The 16,992-nt window shown below is 38.4% G+C and overlaps 1 protein-coding gene across 4 annotated transcripts; it reads left to right on the top strand.

Annotated features, from left to right (window-relative positions):
• Positions 1 to 2,600: 2,600 nt before the first annotated feature.
• Positions 2,601 to 16,186, top strand: NUP42 (nucleoporin 42). Of its 4 annotated transcripts, none has more exons than XM_036429184.2 (7): positions 2,601 to 2,806; positions 5,144 to 5,372; positions 7,290 to 7,384; positions 10,785 to 10,861; positions 11,694 to 11,780; positions 14,783 to 14,867; positions 15,352 to 16,186. In XM_036429184.2, the coding sequence occupies exons 1-7, from the start codon at positions 2,695 to 2,697 to the stop codon at positions 15,927 to 15,929; spliced, it is 1,263 nt and encodes a 420-aa protein (XP_036285077.1). In that variant the 5' UTR covers positions 2,601 to 2,694; the 3' UTR covers positions 15,930 to 16,186. The 4 variants fall into 4 exon arrangements, with proteins under 4 accessions (XP_036285077.1, XP_036285076.1, XP_036285078.1 ...); XM_036429183.2 differs by having other exon boundaries at positions 2,602 to 2,806; positions 5,141 to 5,372; XM_036429185.2 differs by lacking the exon at positions 7,290 to 7,384 and having other exon boundaries at positions 2,670 to 2,806; positions 5,141 to 5,372.
• Positions 16,187 to 16,992: the final 806 nt, after the last annotated feature.

Genomic DNA, 16,992 nt, shown 5'->3' with positions numbered 1-16,992 from the left:
AAAATGAAAATACAATCTACTGAATAGAAGATGTTCACCAATGATACACCTGGTAAGAGGTTAATATCCATAAATTACACAGAACTTACACAACTCCACACCAAAAACTCAATCCAACTTAGAAAAAAAAAAAAAAAAATGGGCAGAGGACCTGAACAGACACTTCTCTGAAGAGGACATACAGGTGGCCAATAGACATATGAAAAGATGCTCAATGTCACTAATCAGAGAAATGAAAATTAAAACAAGATCACCTCACACCTATTAGAATGCTATCATCTATGAATAAGCACCAAGTGTTAAACAAACAAACAAATAAATAAGTAAATACCAAGTGTTGGTGAGGATTTGGAGAAAAGGGAACCCTCATGCACTGTTGGTGTGAATGCAGATTGATGCAGCCCCAATGGGAAAGTGTATGGAGGTTCCTCAAAAATTTTTAAAATGAAACTGCTTTGCTGAAACCAGTTTGGCTCAGTGGATAGAGAATCTGCCTGCGAACTGAAAGGTCCCAGGTTCGATTTCTGTCAAGGGCATGTACCTTGGTTGTGGGCACATCCCCAATAGGGGGTGTGCAAGAGGCAGCTGATCAATGTTTCTGGCTCTCTATCCCTCTCTCTTCCTCTGTAAAAAATCAATAAAATAAAAAAAAAAACTGCTTTATGACCCAGCAATTCCACTTCTGGGTATATATCTGAAGAAATCCAAAACACCAATTTGAAACAATACATGCACCCCTGTGTTCATTGCAGCATTATTTACAATAGCCAAAATATGGAAGCAACCCAAGTATTCATTAATAGATGAGTGGATTTTAAAAAAATGGTGAAATTACATATATACCACTCAGCCATAAAAAAGAATGAAACCTCACCATTTGTGACAAAATGGATGGACCTGGTGGTTGTTATCCTAAGTAAAATAAGTCAAAGACAACATGATTTCATTTATATATGGCATCTAGAGAACAAAACAAATGAACAAACAAAATGGAAATAGACTCGCAGATACAGAGAACAGACTGATGGTTGCCAGAGGGGAGAGGGGTTGAAGAACTGGGTAAAAAAGGTGGAGAGATTAAAAAGTACAAATTGGTAGTTACAAAATAGTGATGGGTCCATGGGAGAGGCAGTGTTTGCTGGGGGCTGCCAAAAGGCATACATTCACCAAGAACTAAAGGTTCCACAGCCTAAAGGGCAAGGAAAATACCCATTCACAGAAGACAACGGGGAAAACAGGACAAAGAGGAAAACAGATTTTCACAGGGAATAGAGGATTTTACCACAGGAGGGGGAGAAAAATAAAGGGGGACCCCATGTAGGGTTTGAGCTCTATCGCTGCTACAGTGACCAATCAGAGAAGAACATCAGGGCATGAACAAAAAGGGGCTTAGTGGGCTACCCTTTGGGACCCCTTCCCCATGTGGGAGTCTGTGCTTGTTTCCCAAAAAATGTCCACCTTTCCTCATACCACCTTTTGTCCGTGGCTTCATTCCACCTGAACAAGAACCTGGAAAATCAGCCTTGCATCCTGCTCAGAGGAAAACCACGCGGTTCAGTTTAATTTCCGCGTTTCAACACCAGAGGTACTGTAGGGTGTCTCACTCTACAAAAGAGAGTTGTAGGATTTGTGGGGAAGGTGCACTTTAGGTAAAACTTAAGTGAAATACTACTGACAGGCTCAAAGCAAAGCCGTTGTGTGTAAAAGCAACATCAGATTTGTTCTGAGAAGTGGGTGTGTAGGCTCACCTTTCATTGGAAACTACAAAGTGAAGAGAATATGAGATGTTCTTTACAGGAACCCCTTATCTGAGCTCCACTCCTGGGTAGAAATCGGGACTGCTCCCCTGTTCGTGTCTTAGATCCTCCAGGCTAGTCCTACAAATACCAACTTTTAGGTGGACTTAAAAGGTTTCCCCGGTACTTTACATTATTTTTTTTCCCATTGATTTTTTACAGAGACGAAGGGAGAGGGACAGAGAGTCTAACACCGATAAGAGAAAACCATCGATCAGCTGCTTCCTGCACACCCCCTACTGGGGATGTGCCCGCAGCCAAGGTACCTGCCCTTGACCGGAATCGAACCTGGGACCTTTCAGTCCGCAGGCAGACGCTCTATTCACTGAGCCAAACCGGTTTCGGCGGCTTCCTGCTGTTGAAGAACATAGTATTCGTCCAAAAACTGGGGGCGGTTATAATACCTTTCATTCAGACTGTCCTTAAAAGAAACGCCGTTCCCTGTTAACGTTACAGATGCCTTTCCCTGACATGGGTATCCATCCTGATGAACGGCTGGGCACCCTTTTCCTTTCTCAGCTGTTGCCAGTGTTAATGCAGCCTCCCCAACCACAGCTAATGCTCCTCCCGGGGCCTTGCTCAGGTCCCAGCTTTGCTGGACTCGCTGTCATCTCCTTCCGAGCTCGAGCCTCCTTCGCAGCCGGAGGCGCCACATCAGGTTAATTAAACCCGCCTCTTTCCCTGAGGACTTATTCAAGCTTTCCGCCTTCCCAGGCTCTCTAGGGGCCCTCCGCTCTTCTCGATTCCTATTGGGTGACTCCCACGCCTCTCATCGCCGGAAGGCGGGACGCGGCGCCAGAAGATGACGTCACGGAGGCGGGGCCGGAATTTTCGGTTTGTTTAGGCTCTGCACTCGGGTCCGGTGCTCTGGGACCGTTCCGTCGGCGACGCCGCCGCCATGACCGTCTGTCAGTTCTTCCTCCAGGGCCGGTGTCGCTTTGGGGAGCGGTGCTGGAACGAACACCCTGGCGCCTGGGGTGCGGGCGGTGGGCGGCACCAGCAGCACTCAGGTGACCTCGCGCTCCGCCCGCCGCCGCTGCCCCTGGCCGGGCCGGGATGGGCCGGGCTGGGCCGGGCCGGGATGGGATGGGATGGGATGGGCCGGGATGGGGTCTGGCGGTGAAGGAACGGGCCTCCCGCCTGGGACTCCGCGCAGCGCCCGCCACTCGGTTTCTTTCCGACGGTTTTATCCGCCCTTAGGCACTCGGTCAGCCTCTGTTGAGCGGGTGACGCCGGGGGCGTGGTCCCGGTTCTGAGACCGAACAATGAGGGTTAAGTCAGAGGTCCGTGTCACAGCTACCCCTTCGGTGGGTGGCAGTGGTTCGGGAGGTCGGCCCAAACGCTACCTTGCCTTTCTCTACCCTTCTGAGTATTTGTTCTCCTCCCCGCCCTTGACTCGAATATAATTTTTAAAGTATATTTTATTGATTTTTTACAGAGAGGAGTGGAAGAGGGACAGAGAGAAACATCGCTGAGAGAGATACATGGATCAGCTGCCTCCTGCACACTCTTCACTGTGGATGTGCCCCAACCAAGGTACATGCCCTTGACCGGAATCGAACCCAGGACCCCTCAGTCCGCAGGCCTACGCTCTATCCATCGGGCCAAACCGGTTTTGACTCGAATATAATTTTTACTAAACATTTTTTTTTCCGAGGGAGAGGCTAGCAACTTGGATCAGTCAGGGCTCTTAACTTAGGGGAAGTCGCGAACTCCTTTGGAAATACAATAAGTTTACAGAGCCACAAAGTTGGTTTGGAATAATTTTATGCTCATAAAATTTGGGGTAAAACTGGGAGGATGGGGTGCCCAATTAAGAACTCGGGGCTATGAGGGAACGGAGTGTAGAGGACCAGGTGGACCTGCTCCCTGGGCCTAAGTCATTAACGAAGGTTTGGGAATGTTTTCATTAAACCAATTATGAATGATGCAAAAAAGAACCATCTTCAAGGAGAGGAGAGATCGAACATGAAGCCATAGTACAACACAAGCTCTTAAAGGGTCAGACGAAGAGGTTTTCTCTTCTTAGAATTGGAACTTAGTCCTTAAAGGATCAAAAGATGCTGACCACCTCCCGCACTCTCACCCCCTCCCTTTTTTTAGGGATGTTCATCTTACCTTTCAGCTTTAAGTTGCATTGTGGCTTCATACCTGATCCCCCTTCTTGAAGGCAGTCTTTTTTGCATTACCCACAATAGCTGTAATGAATTACTCCAAACCAAAAATTAGGCCTCGGAATCTGATAAATGTGAGTGTGCTTCCATGAACAACAGAAAGTATTGGATAGATTAATTGATGGAAAGTGTAATAAAACTCATCACATAGTGTATTTAGCTACCTGAAACAAAATGTTTTTGAAATCAAGAAGTATGAAGACCAAAAGCTATATACAAAAGATTAATTGAACTTCTGTGGTGTCATTCTCCAAAGGATTTGGAACTTTAGAAAAATGAAATATCATTAATCCCTGCTTGAGGGATCTTTCTGGTCCAGCCATCTGCAGCCTTTTCTCTTTGGTTTTATTAAGGAGTTTTAGAGTTGGTAGATGAATTTTCATAAAGGACTATATCTCCCATCATTCCGATTTTTAATATATTGAATGGAATATCTCTAATTCAGTGAATTATCTTGGACCCAACTAGGAAGTTGGGTAATTGAAATACTTTAAGTGATAAGATTTTTTAAATATAGAAACAGGTTAGAGTCCTGTTGGCTCATTTTGATAATTATGAAATATTAGTAATATGCTCATAATAGAGGAACTCAATGTACTTTTCATATGCCAATCATCTTTATAATCTCCCCCTGAAAGAGGTGGCTGTTTTCCAGAGAGAATACTGAGTCAAATAGATTTAAGCATCTATTCAAAGACAGAGGGTAGAATCTAATCTTTTATATTCAACAGACTTTTTAGTACATTCCTAATTTTTCAGACTTTATTACTATTTTAGGCCCATTGGGAGAGCAAAAATAATAAAGATAGCTTTTTATCCTGAAGGAGCTTATGATTTAGCATAAATGTCCTCTATTCACAGTACTATCAAGCAATTGTTTACCTAATAAGCTTATGTCAGCTGAATTTAGTAATAAAATCATTATTTTTCTAAGGATTTACAGTGTCCTCAATTTTATTAACCAGAAATCCAATTAGACTATTATGTGATTGGTTGATATTACATTGAACTACAGTATATAAGGAAAAAATGAAGAGTTTTGTGCTTTAAAAATGAGTGGAAATGTTGAGTCTTTGCATAATGTCTGTGTGTAATAAGACAAAATATAATTAAATTTTTAGATATTTAAAAGATGAGTTGCTGGAAATTTTATTTTATTTTTTATTTCAGGTGGTAACAGACGTGGATGGAATGCCACCAGTCAGAGATACTCCAATGTTATCCAGCCATCCAGTTTCTCCAAATCTACGCCATGGGGCGGCAGCAGAGAGCAAGAAAAACCATCTTTTGGTTCTTTTGATTCTGGAGATTCAACTAACAGGAACAGAGGGTTTGGATTATCTCAGAACCCATTTGGTACTTCACCTACCTCTGATGCACAGAAAGACGAAAAGAAACTTCTGTAAGTGAAAGCATTCAGAAAAATTATCTATCATATTTTCTTTTTTTTTTTAATTACGAATATTTTTAAAGAAATAATACATTATTTAAAAAATCAGAATAATACCTTAATTTAAAAAAATGAGAAAAAATAAATAAATAAATAAAAAATCAGAATAAGCAAAAAGAAGAAAAAGCACTGACGATCCTATCACTCAGAGATAACCACTATTTTGCATAGATACTACTATACTAGATTTTATTTCATTTAAAAATGTATCATCATTCCATATCAGTACAGAGCCTTCTTAGAGCTACTGATGTTCTTCCCACTTTTCTGTTGATAACACTATATTGTGAATGTCTTTTGAAGGTAAGTCCTCTTAAGTTGGTTGTAAATTATAAGACCTTTACAAAATATGAGGTAATTTAAAGCAACTTGTGATCTTAGAGGTCAAATAGCATCTTGTATTTTTCTTTTTAAAACTTTTACTTCATTTATGTCATTCAACTTGATTTAATTTGATTCCCTTCCCTTTTGTGGAGTTAAATTTGTTAACATTTTTTGAGAACATTTGTAGCAGAAGTTACAACTGGTGCCAAATCAGTGCCTGGCTATGTGTAACTTCCCTCAACTTCTGGTTCCCAGGACAAAAATATACTTGTTAGTCTTTTACTTTCCATATAACCAAATTAGAACCAATGGTAACATTTTAAGCTATGTACCATTATACTACTGATTTTTTTTTTAAGAAATAACAAATGAGCCTCTCCTTCTTATATTTGATATTTTTGTAAAAATCCTAAATTTAATATAGATTCTCTGTGGTATCTATCATTTTATTAATTGTAGCATTCTGGACAGGGCAGGAGGGGATTTAATTTAGAGCTGACTCTATCCACAGCTTTGCCAACAAATTAACTTTTTTTTTTTTTTAAATAAATTTTTATTGATTTTTCACAGAGAGGAAGGGAGAGAGAGAGAGAGAGCTAGAAACATTGATGAGAGAGAAACATCGACCAGCTGCCTCTTGCATACCCCCTACTGGGGATGTGCCTGCAACCCGGGTACATGCCTTGACCGAATTGAACCTGGGAAGCTTTCAGTCCGCAGACAGACCCTCTACCACTGAGCCAAACCGGTTTCGGCACAAATTAACTTTTGAAAAACGTGAGAATTAGACAAAATGATCTCTAAAGTCCTACCCATTTAAAAATGTTATGCTTTATATTACACTAGAGGCCCAGTGCATGAATTTGTGCACGTTGAAAGGAAATTAATTAGAAGGTAGCCTATGGGACAGGACTGGGCAAGATGGGCTGGACACATGGTGGAACCAACCTCCTGCGGTCCTTCTCCAGCCAGTCACACCTGAGGTGGCTCGAGGGCTCAAAGGGTGTCTGTGGAGTGAGCAGGGTCCCTTGGCCTGGCCTGTGGGGATTGAGCTGAAACCAGCAGTCCAACAACCCCAACATCCCCCTGGAATGCAAGAGGGCACTCTGCAAAGTTGCTGTGGCTTGACAGCTCCTGCACTGAGCATCTGCCCCCTGGTGGTCAGTGAACATCATAACATATATGTATAAATGATCAGTTAAATGATCATTTATGTTTATGATAATGAGCAAAAAGATTAAAGTTGTATATTAGATTGTATTTTAGTTCCTTAATACATATTGTACAGTAGTGCTCAGTTAATTGAATTGGTTAATGGTTCCATGTACTGGAAAACCAATATTATGAACTTCTTTAGTCTTATAATATCTATAACATAAAGTGTAGTTTATATTCTATAAGCTTCTACTGTAATAAACACTTGAGGAAACATAATGGAAAAAAATATAAAATTACGTATTTACTACAACTTAAAATTTCAGTCATTGAAAATGATAAATGATAAATTTGAATCAGCAGATGAAAAAGATTCTCTTTTTTTGTCAGGGAAGGAATTGTGAAAGATATGGAGGTTTGGGAATCATCAGGGCAGTGGATGTTCTCTGCTTATTCACCAATGAAAAAGAAACCTAGTATTTCAGGTAACTGAGAAATTGTGTTTTTTAAATATGTTTTACCACTCTTATTTTCTAAAACCAGGACCATGCCAAATAAATAAATTAACATTGTTCAAAGTATTTGAGTATTATAGTAGAACCTCTTGATTCAGAGGCTGAGTTTGGAAGGTACAGTTCTTTTAAGATATGTAATTCTCAGTACAATCAGGACCCACCAGTCCCCATTCTGTAAGCCCGGGCAGCGGCTCTGCTTTCTCTCCTTTCAAGTACAACTTCAGAACCTCTTGGCTGCCCCTGCAGTGAACAGAAGAGTCATAGGCTGCCTGCTGCTAAGGCCTTGGCCGTCTGATTCTTTCTTCTCTTGCTTCCCTATCTTTCCTTTTAAGGATAGTTGTTTTCAAAAAGCATGTGAAGACCTACACTGAAGGTAATGTCTGAAGGTAAAGAGTTTTAGCTGGGCTATACGGATAGCATTTCTGTAGATAACCCTTTTCTTCCCATTTTCTTTGGTCCACAGTTTCTAAGTCCTTTCTGGGCTGAAACCTAGACACCACACTTCTCTAAGCCCACTCTGGGTGGTCCTGGGCTTCTGCCCTATTGCGTAAATAGCAGGTGCCTCGCCGATGAAAGCCCGTGCAATCCCTCAGAACTCTGGGGCCTCTGCTGTGTGTCAGCTCCACCTGCTCATTCTCTGTGAGCATTTGTGCACACAACTCCTTTAGGGGTGTCGAACTCAATCAGAGAAGGGGCCAAAATCTAAAATCCAGCCTAAATCGCGGGCCGAATGGTTTACTGAACAGTCATAAACTGTCATTGTGATGGAAACGCAACGGAGTGCAGTGATGACAGCGCGGTGCGGGCCACATTGCAAGGCCTGGCGGGACGGATTTGGCCCGCGGGCCTTGTGTTTGACACATGTGCCTTAGATAGTTATTTACTCAATCATTCAACAAATTCTTACTGAATTTCTTTTGTGCCAGGCCCTATTCTAAGTGCTGAAATATAGTGATGAGCAAGATAGACAAGATCCCTCCCTGTTGAAGCTTATGTTCTTGAGGGAGGGAGCCAATAAGTAATACAAATAAATAAGAGAATTTCAGATAATGATTTTTCTATAAAGAAAATAAAGAACTACTAAGCCTTTTAAAGTCATTTCAGAATTGAACCTAATGCTTACTAAATGCCCTAAAGCAGTGGTTCTCAAAATGTGGAATGTAGATTCCTAAGTAGGGTTGCCAGATAAATTATGGAGTGCCCAGTTAAATTTAAATTTTAGATAAACAAAGAATAATATTTTTAGTATATGAATAGCCCTTGTGACATACTTACATTAAAAAAGTATTTGTTGTATGTCTGAAATTCAAATTTAGGCATTCTGTATTGTTTACTAAATTTGGCAATCCTATTCCCGAGACCCTTTCAAGGGCTGTAAAAATTTAAAGGTATTTTCATCATAATACTAACACATTAATTGCCATTTTCACTGTTTTAACAGCACAGTTGGTGCAAAAGCATTAATGCATAAAACACATTACATTGTAGTAAATATACATCAAGGCCAAGATAATAAACTATATTAACAAATTACATAGTAGTCAATTAAAAAATAATTGACTAAATGTCCTTGATGAAATGGTGAAAGTTATTGCTTTTATTAAATCTTGACCTTTGAGTGGAAACCTTTTTGCTATTCTGTGTGACAAAATGGGAAGCGCAAATGAAGAGCTTCTGCCACGTGCTCATGTGTGATGGTTATGTTGCAGGAAAGCACTCATGTGGTCACTGACTTGTGAGCTGAACCAGCCACTTTTCTTCCCCCACAGGACAATTTTTATTTGAAAGAATGACTGAGAACTATGGTTATTTAGACTTAAGTGTTTGGTAGCATTTTCTTTAAAAAAAATAAATGAAGTGAGCCTATCACTTCATAGAAAACAACTGACTTTATTGCCAATGATAAAATTCAGCCTTTCAAGTGATAGATTATGGAAAACTTTTCTGCTAATGTGAGCTTTATGACTTCTTGATACTTAAGTCTCGTCTGATGAGATGGATAATGACATTAATAAATATCAATATTTTAAAATTATACAATGACATTTGCCAACATTTGGAAGTTCTAGATAACTCAGTAGAACTTCCAAATGCTCAATCTATAATGTTACAAAATTATACATGGCTGAAAAAAATCCTTTCTAAGTGCAAGATAAACCAGGGGATTTAATATAATTATACAAAAATTTTGCATCCACATTGTAGCAACTAGCCTTTAGAAATTACTACCTGTTGCCCTAGCCAGTTTGGCTCAGTGGATAGGGCATCAGCCTGTAGACTAAAGAGTCCTGGATTCCATTTTAGGGTTGTGGGCTCCTCCCCAGACCCAGCCCTGGTTGGGGCACATACTGGAGGCAACCAATCATTGTGTTTCTCTCACATACATATTTCTCTCTGTCTTTCCCTCTCCACTCTCTCTAACTCAATGGGAAAATATCCTTGGGTGAGGATTAAACAAAAGAAAAAAGAAAAGAAACTACTACTTGTCAAGTTTTGATACAATATCAAAGAAGAATATTCACAATTATCTGAAAAGGCCATTAAATTAATCCTTTCCCAACTACGTATCTGTGTGAGAACAGGTTTTCTTCAGACACTGCAACCAGGCAATATATTGCAACAGATTCCATGCATTTAATTGTTTCCTGAGGTTATATCCTAAAAATTATATTAAGGTCAGAAGGTGTGAACATTTCTAAGGATAGTGATGATTATTGACAATTTTCCTCCTAAATAAGTTGTATATTTTTAATTCCCTTAATGTCAGCTTAAGAGAAAGTCCACTTCACCACATTCTTAATAACAATAAATATTCATTTTTCATTTTTGCAATTTATCTCTATTTTAAGTTATATTTTTAACTTTAACTTTATTTCATTTATTTACTGGCTATTTGAATTTTTGTAACTTGCCTATTATACTTGCTCAGATTAACTTTTTTTATTAATTTGATTCATATATTAACATTGGCTCTTCTCTTGTCATGTTGCAATTATGGTTTTCCCAGTTTATCATTTGCCTTTTAATTTTGCTTATTGTTTCTAACATATAGGATATTTTTTAGACAGAAGTTTGAATGTATATGTAGTCAACTTTCTTTTTCTTCTCTTTCTTATTCTTTCCTGTCCATTTTGTTATTCTTTCCTCTCTGTTTATCTTTATAAAAAGTTCCCCTTCAAAGATCAAATAACCAACTACATTTTATTTTAATTTTATACTTATTTAAACGTGAGAGTGCAGGCTCCTTATAATTATGTAAATTTTCTAATGATCAGCATTAGCATACTTTCTTGTCTAGCACCTCTAGCTTTACTATACTTTGAAAGTATTGGCATTTATTTTAAAGATTCAAATTGATTCCTCACTTCAGGTTTTACAGACATTTCACCAGAGGAGTTGAGGCTTGAATACCATAACTTCTTAACCAGCAATAACTTACAGAGTTATGTAAGTTTATTTCCTATTCATCTATCTCAATAACAGATTAGCTGATAATTACTATCTTCTCTATTTGTAGTCAAGGCTTGCTTGTGTTGGCAAAGTGGGTGAGGTCTACAAGTTTTTCAGGACAGGTTTTTTTTTTCCTAAATTACTTTCCTTAAAATTGATTGGTTATCTAAAGTAGTAACTGGGAATGTCATTATTTCATTACAAATTATCCAGCAATCATTCCCTTTCATCATTTGACAAACATTTATAGAGCATTTCTTAGGTGCAGATATCGTGATAAAAGTTAGAAAGATGGTATGTATGGGAGGGAGGGGGGCAAAAAAAAATCAATAAAATGTATTTTTTTTTAAATAAAAAAATAAAAAGATTTTAATTACAAAAAAAAAGTGAGAAAGACAAAGTTAAATAAAGCAATCTGTTATCTGGATTAACATTCTCACATATCATATATCAAAAATAAAAAAGCTGGGCTTGAATAAGTTTGGTACTAAAGGAAATGAAATAAAGTCTGTATTTTTTGTTGTCATCAGTCATGATCATGCGTTTTAACTAGCACACATGTTTGCCTCCTATCCAAATATAACTAACTCTCTGTTGCCAAATACTTAGGATTCTTAACCAGAAAATACAAGGAGTTGAAAAACAGGGTGAGGGGACTGTAACTGGAATATCTTTGGAAAATAGGGGCAGGTCAATACGAATTTTACAAGTTATGGACAATAAGAATGTTTCATAAACTTTTTGTGATTTTGGCAAAGACATGAAGTTGTCATTTAAGAGATTAACTTAAATACTCAATATTGACGCATTATTTTTGTCTTCTCTTCAGCTAAATTCTGTTCAACAGTTAAAAAATCAGTGGAGGAACAGGGTAAATGAACTGAAAACCCTAAATACATCAACTAAAATAGCTTTGGTGAGTATTGGAGAGTTTGCTACGGGAAGTGACTTATCTATTGCTTTTTTGCAGAGAATTTTACTCTCTATTTGGAAAGCAAGGTTAAGCTCATCTGGTGTGGCTCGATGCTTAAGCATCAACATATGAATCAGTAGGTCATGGTTTGATTCCTGGACAAGGTGCATGCTCAGGTTGCAGGCTTGATCCCCAGTAGCAGGTGTGCAAGAGGCAGCTGATCACTGACTCTCATCATTGATGTTTCTCTCTCTTTCGCCCTCTCCCTTCCTCTCTGAAATAAATAAAAATATATTTTAAAAACACAAACACAAATAATGATATACACATTCTCAAGAACTGTATCATCATTTAGAGGCAAGGCCCTGAAATTGCTTTCTCTCCATTCTTCAGTCAGAAAAACACAGGAAATCATGCTTTTTTTTAAAAAAATTTTAGAGTGAATTTTAACTTTGGTAGTACTAATTTTGAAATTGGAAAATATAATATACATTCAAATATTTCAAGTTACTAGCAATTAAAAATAAATTGCTTTGGAAAATGACATGAATAATGAATGTACATTGTTTATCCATTTACCTATTAATGAATATCACACTAAAAGAGAGAAGCTAGACAAATAAAAGAGTTCAAATTAGTAATTCATTTATACGAAACTAAAAAAGACATACCTGTCTATAGTGATAGAAAGCTGATGAGTGGTTTCTTGGGGCCAGGAGTTGGGGAAGAGCTGACTGGAAAAGGACACAGGGAACTTTTAGGGGTGATGGAAATGTTCTGAATCTTGATAATGGTAATTATAAGTTTGTCAAAACTCATTGAAATATATATATTTTATAAATATATAGATATAAAATGGATGTATTTTATTGTATGAAAACTATCTCAACAGGGTTTAATTTTTACCCTTTGCACTCCGCTGTCCCCTCTCAGGGGACATCGGAATTCTAGCATATCACTCGGATGTCCCCTCTCGGGGGACATTGCAGTTTATTAGTGATTACGGGGAATTGAGTTAATTCAACGCACGCGTCCGCCGCAAAGTAGCGTCGAGTAGCTGGTAGCCAATGTCCAGAATGGTTCGGAGTGCAAAGGGTTAAATATGCTATTGGGGCTTCCAAATGAGAGAAATTATATCTGTTTGAGTTGATTAGGAAAGGCTTTTGAGGAAGGGGTAAGTGAAAGGTTTCTTAAAAGGGAGATTAAGATTTCAGTAAGCAGAGATGAAGACATTTCTATCGGGTCTAGTAATAATTAATGTCGTTTTTAAACATTCGTTTAAAATCTTGCTTGGCGTTGACTTGTATTGACATAACCTTCAAACACGTGGTATCTACAGAACGTGTGAAGTGCAATTAACAAGTTTTGCTTGAAAAAGTTTGTGTTTGGTTTTTGTTACAAAACTAGGGCTAAGAAGATGGCAGATGAAGAGCATATTCGGCACTGCATGCTTTACGAGTTCCAATTAGGAAGAAAAGCAAGTGAGGCTGCAAAAAACATCTGTACTGCTCTTGGTCAAGATGCAGTTAGCGCCAGAAAATGCCAGCGTTGTTTTGAGAAATTTCGCGAGGGAAATTTTTCGTTAGATGACGAGTAGTCAAGGCCGTGTGTCCAATTTTGATCAAGAAGCTCTTCAAGCTCTTTTGGTGCAAAATCCTCAAATTACCCAACAAGAGCTTGCGACAACTTTAAATTGTTCACAGAAAACAATTTCCAATCAATTGCGTGCACTTGGCAAAGTCCAAAAGTTTGGAAAATGGGTTCCTCATGAGTTGACCGACAACAACCGTAATCAAAGAGTCACAATTTGCAGTTCGCTCCCCTCTCGTCAAAACCGTTTGCCGTTTTTAGAGCAAATTGTTAGCGGAGATGAAGAATGGGTGCTGTATGTTAATTTGAAAAGGCAGCCTCAATGGTTGGACAAAAATGAGGCTCCGCAGCCCACGCCAAAACCTGACTTGCATGCGAAAAAAGTGATGTTGTGTGTTTGGTGGAATTTTAAAGGAATTCTTCATTATGAACTTTTACCATCTAACCAAACCATTACAAGTGCAGTGTATAGTGCCCAATTGGAAAGGTTAGCCCAAGCTTTAAGAGAAAAAGAACCCGCGCTGATTAATCGGAAGGGCATAATTCTTCACCACGATAACGCACAACTGCATACTGCAAGAATCACTGCTGAAAAACTGCGCCAGTTGGAATGGGAAGTTCTCCCTCAACCTGCATATTCTCCTGATATTGCCCCTTCCGATTACCATTTGTTTCGTTCTTTGCAAAACTTTCTTCTTGGAAAAAAATTTAATAATGAAGAATGCCTCAAAAATGCATTGACCGAATTTTTTGCATCAAAATCACAAGAATTTTACAACAGAGGGATTAAAATGCTTCCTGAGCGTTGGGCACAAGTAGTAGAAAACAACGGCAACTATATTGTTGATTAAATTTTGTTGTATTGTTTAAATAAATTAGATTTTTAAAAGTATTATTAAACGACATTAATTATTACTAGACCTAATAGAGCAGGAAGTAGCAAGAGCATAAAGTATTTGCAGGCAATGGGAAATGTTTAATAAATGTTAGTGGTAAGGTTCAGTAGTGTGAATCAACTTCAGTTCAAGTGTTAGAGTGAATAGAATGGGAACTCTAAAGGTCCTTACCTAGTAACTAGGTTTCTTGACAAATCCAGATCAGCCTATAGACACTGAAATATATTATTTAAAATTTTCTTATTTTAATATGTGTTCATTTGAAAATTTAGAAAATGTTTAAAAGCAAGAATAAAATTAAAACCATAACTCATTAACCAATTACTCTTAATCTTTGAGCTTGGTTTACTTTTTTTTTTTTTTTAATGTATATTCATATTGTGGGCATTTTTCTATGTTAAACATTTAACTTCACATTTTTAAGTGCATATTTTAAACATTGAATTTGGCTCTAAAGTTTATAGAAAAAGTACTTGAAAATTATTTATCAAGTACTTTATTATTTGCCTGTTTTTACAGCTCTCCGATATAAAGGATGGAATAAATCAAGCAGAACCTGCATTTGGATTTGGCAGTAGACAAGCAGCAACATTTGGGCCACCAGGTGAGTGATACAGTAATGCAGGACTTCGTTGATTTAGAAAAATAGGACTTTATAGGTTTCAAATCATTAAGACTGAAGATATGTTAAGTAACATTGAAGACCCTATGGCTCAAGCTTTAAAAGTATATTTTAGGAATGGTTTTCAAGATTTTGATAGGGAAGCAGCACCTTTGAGAACTTTCTTGTCACTTGTATAATAACATATATCATCCTCAAGTGACAGCTCTGGTGAGATTTGGATGGGCGGCAGGGAGAGGAGGTAATTATGGTGCAAATGGGATCAGTGTAGCAGTAGCAGAAAGACAGAACAACAAGGTCTGGTGGGTTTGTTCTAGCTTCTCATTTTCCTTCTCTCCTTCTATAATAGTAATCTTCTCTCTTCCCAACACCCAAGCAGGGCAGGAATAAGGAAGAAATTGCCCCCGGGGGTGGGGAGCTGGCGGGAAATGTGGCTACATTTTCTGACAATCTGGTTTTTTTTTAGGTTTTCCAGTGAATAACAGCACGAGTGATAATGCTCAGAATTCTAGTTTTACAAGCTCTGGATTTGCCACTGCACCTTCTGGAAGCCCTTCTGTGTTCGGGAATATTCCAGCATTTGGAGCTGTTCCCTCTACCAGTCCTGCCATCACTACTTCTACTCCGGCTCCTGGATTTGGGAAACCCGAAATCACATCTGCTGCTTCATTTTCCTTTAAAACCCCTGCAGCCTCGGGATTTGGCTCAGCCGGGTTTTCTGGATTCCCAGCTCCCATGGCAGCAGGCCCTGTGGGAGCTCCAGGGGCCCCCGCCTTCGGAAACAACAGTCCTGTGGCTGGCTTTGGTAGTCCAGGCTCACATTCTCACCCTTCTTTTTCCAAGTCATTCAGTGGCACTCATGATGGACATAGCAGCACATCCACCTCTGTCCCCATCTCAAATGGCAGCACGACAACAGGTAATGAATTATTCACACCCAAGCACCAACTAACAGCAGAAGAACTGGGGCAATTTCAGGCCCAGAAATTTACCCTGGGGAAAATTCCATTGAAGCCGCCACCTGTGGAACTTCTACATATTTGAGAGGACAATTTTAAATACAGAAAAGAATGACTTATAAATTGTTTTGAATGGTTCATATAGAAGAGTAGATATATGCACACATCTATGTATATATTTATATATTTATATGGAATATAGCTTTAGAGGTTTGAAATTTAACATTTTTTTCCTTGAACCTATTTAAGTAAAACATAATAGCCAGCAAGAGATTTTCTTTTATTATAATTACAAATGGAACTGCAAAACTATCTGCTGAATAAAGTATTTATCATTCTAAATCATTTTACTATCTTAACCTTTAAAGTTTTTCCTTTAAACATTGTTTTAGGAGATAATTTATAGAACTATTAGGGAGGAAATGCTTAAATATTTAGCTTACTTACCAAATAAACATTAGTAGAATGACCTTCCTTCATGCAAAAGAAGATTCTCTTAAAGATAAATAACAGCTTTTAAAGAGTGAAAACTTTTATTTTTAGGACCTAGGAGGCATTTTTCCCCTCATAACTTTGTCTCACCCCTACCCTCCTCAATTTTGGCTGTCTCACGGGCACCTTTTGAGTTTTCTTCAACAATTTTAGGCTAATTTTTATATAATTGTACTTATTCCTTATATTATCTTTTCAAATGGTTGGATTGTAAGAATAGAAATTGTGATCATGTGAATAAATAGTATATGTAGAGGGGTCAGGATTCTAGCTGTTTCTAGAACTTTTATAATTCTTAGACATACTTAGATCTCCCTGTGTCCTCAGATTGAGGGGGTAACATCTTGAAATCTTACATATGGTTGATCCAAAAAAAACCAAAGAGGGTTGAGGCACATATTTCAGAGCTCTCTGCTCCTTTCTTAAACCTCAAAACTTACACAGTTATTACTGTGAGAACAGTTGTCTAACGTAGAACTGATTTTTTTTTAAGTGAAAATAAAACTGTGAGACGCAGCTACAGTGTTTGGACAGATTCAATCAAGCCTTGGACTGACGAGAGGACACAGACCTCTTTCGGCCATGTGCAAGTCCCAGCCTGGAGGGCAGAGCCCTCCCAGCACAATTATTGCCAACAGCTATAGTTTTAAGCTTGA

Source organism: Pipistrellus kuhlii, unplaced genomic scaffold (assembly GCF_014108245.1).
Source record: "Pipistrellus kuhlii isolate mPipKuh1 unplaced genomic scaffold, mPipKuh1.p scaffold_m20_p_10, whole genome shotgun sequence".
In the NCBI taxonomy this organism is placed as follows: Eukaryota; Metazoa; Chordata; class Mammalia; order Chiroptera; family Vespertilionidae; genus Pipistrellus; species Pipistrellus kuhlii.
This window is presented reverse-complemented; position numbering and strand designations above follow the sequence as displayed.

Excerpts from the sequence above, each read along its gene's own strand:
- NUP42 (XM_036429183.2), top strand. The coding sequence starts at position 2,695 with ATGACCGTCTGTCAGTTCTTCCTCCAGGGCCGGTGTCGCTTTGGGGAG. Across the intron at positions 5,373-7,289 it reads AAAGACGAAAAGAAACTTCT|GGAAGGAATTGTGAAAGATA; the intron begins GTAAGTGAAAGC and ends TTTTTTTGTCAG. Across the intron at positions 14,868-15,351 it reads AGCAACATTTGGGCCACCAG|GTTTTCCAGTGAATAACAGC; the intron begins GTGAGTGATACA and ends GTTTTTTTTTAG.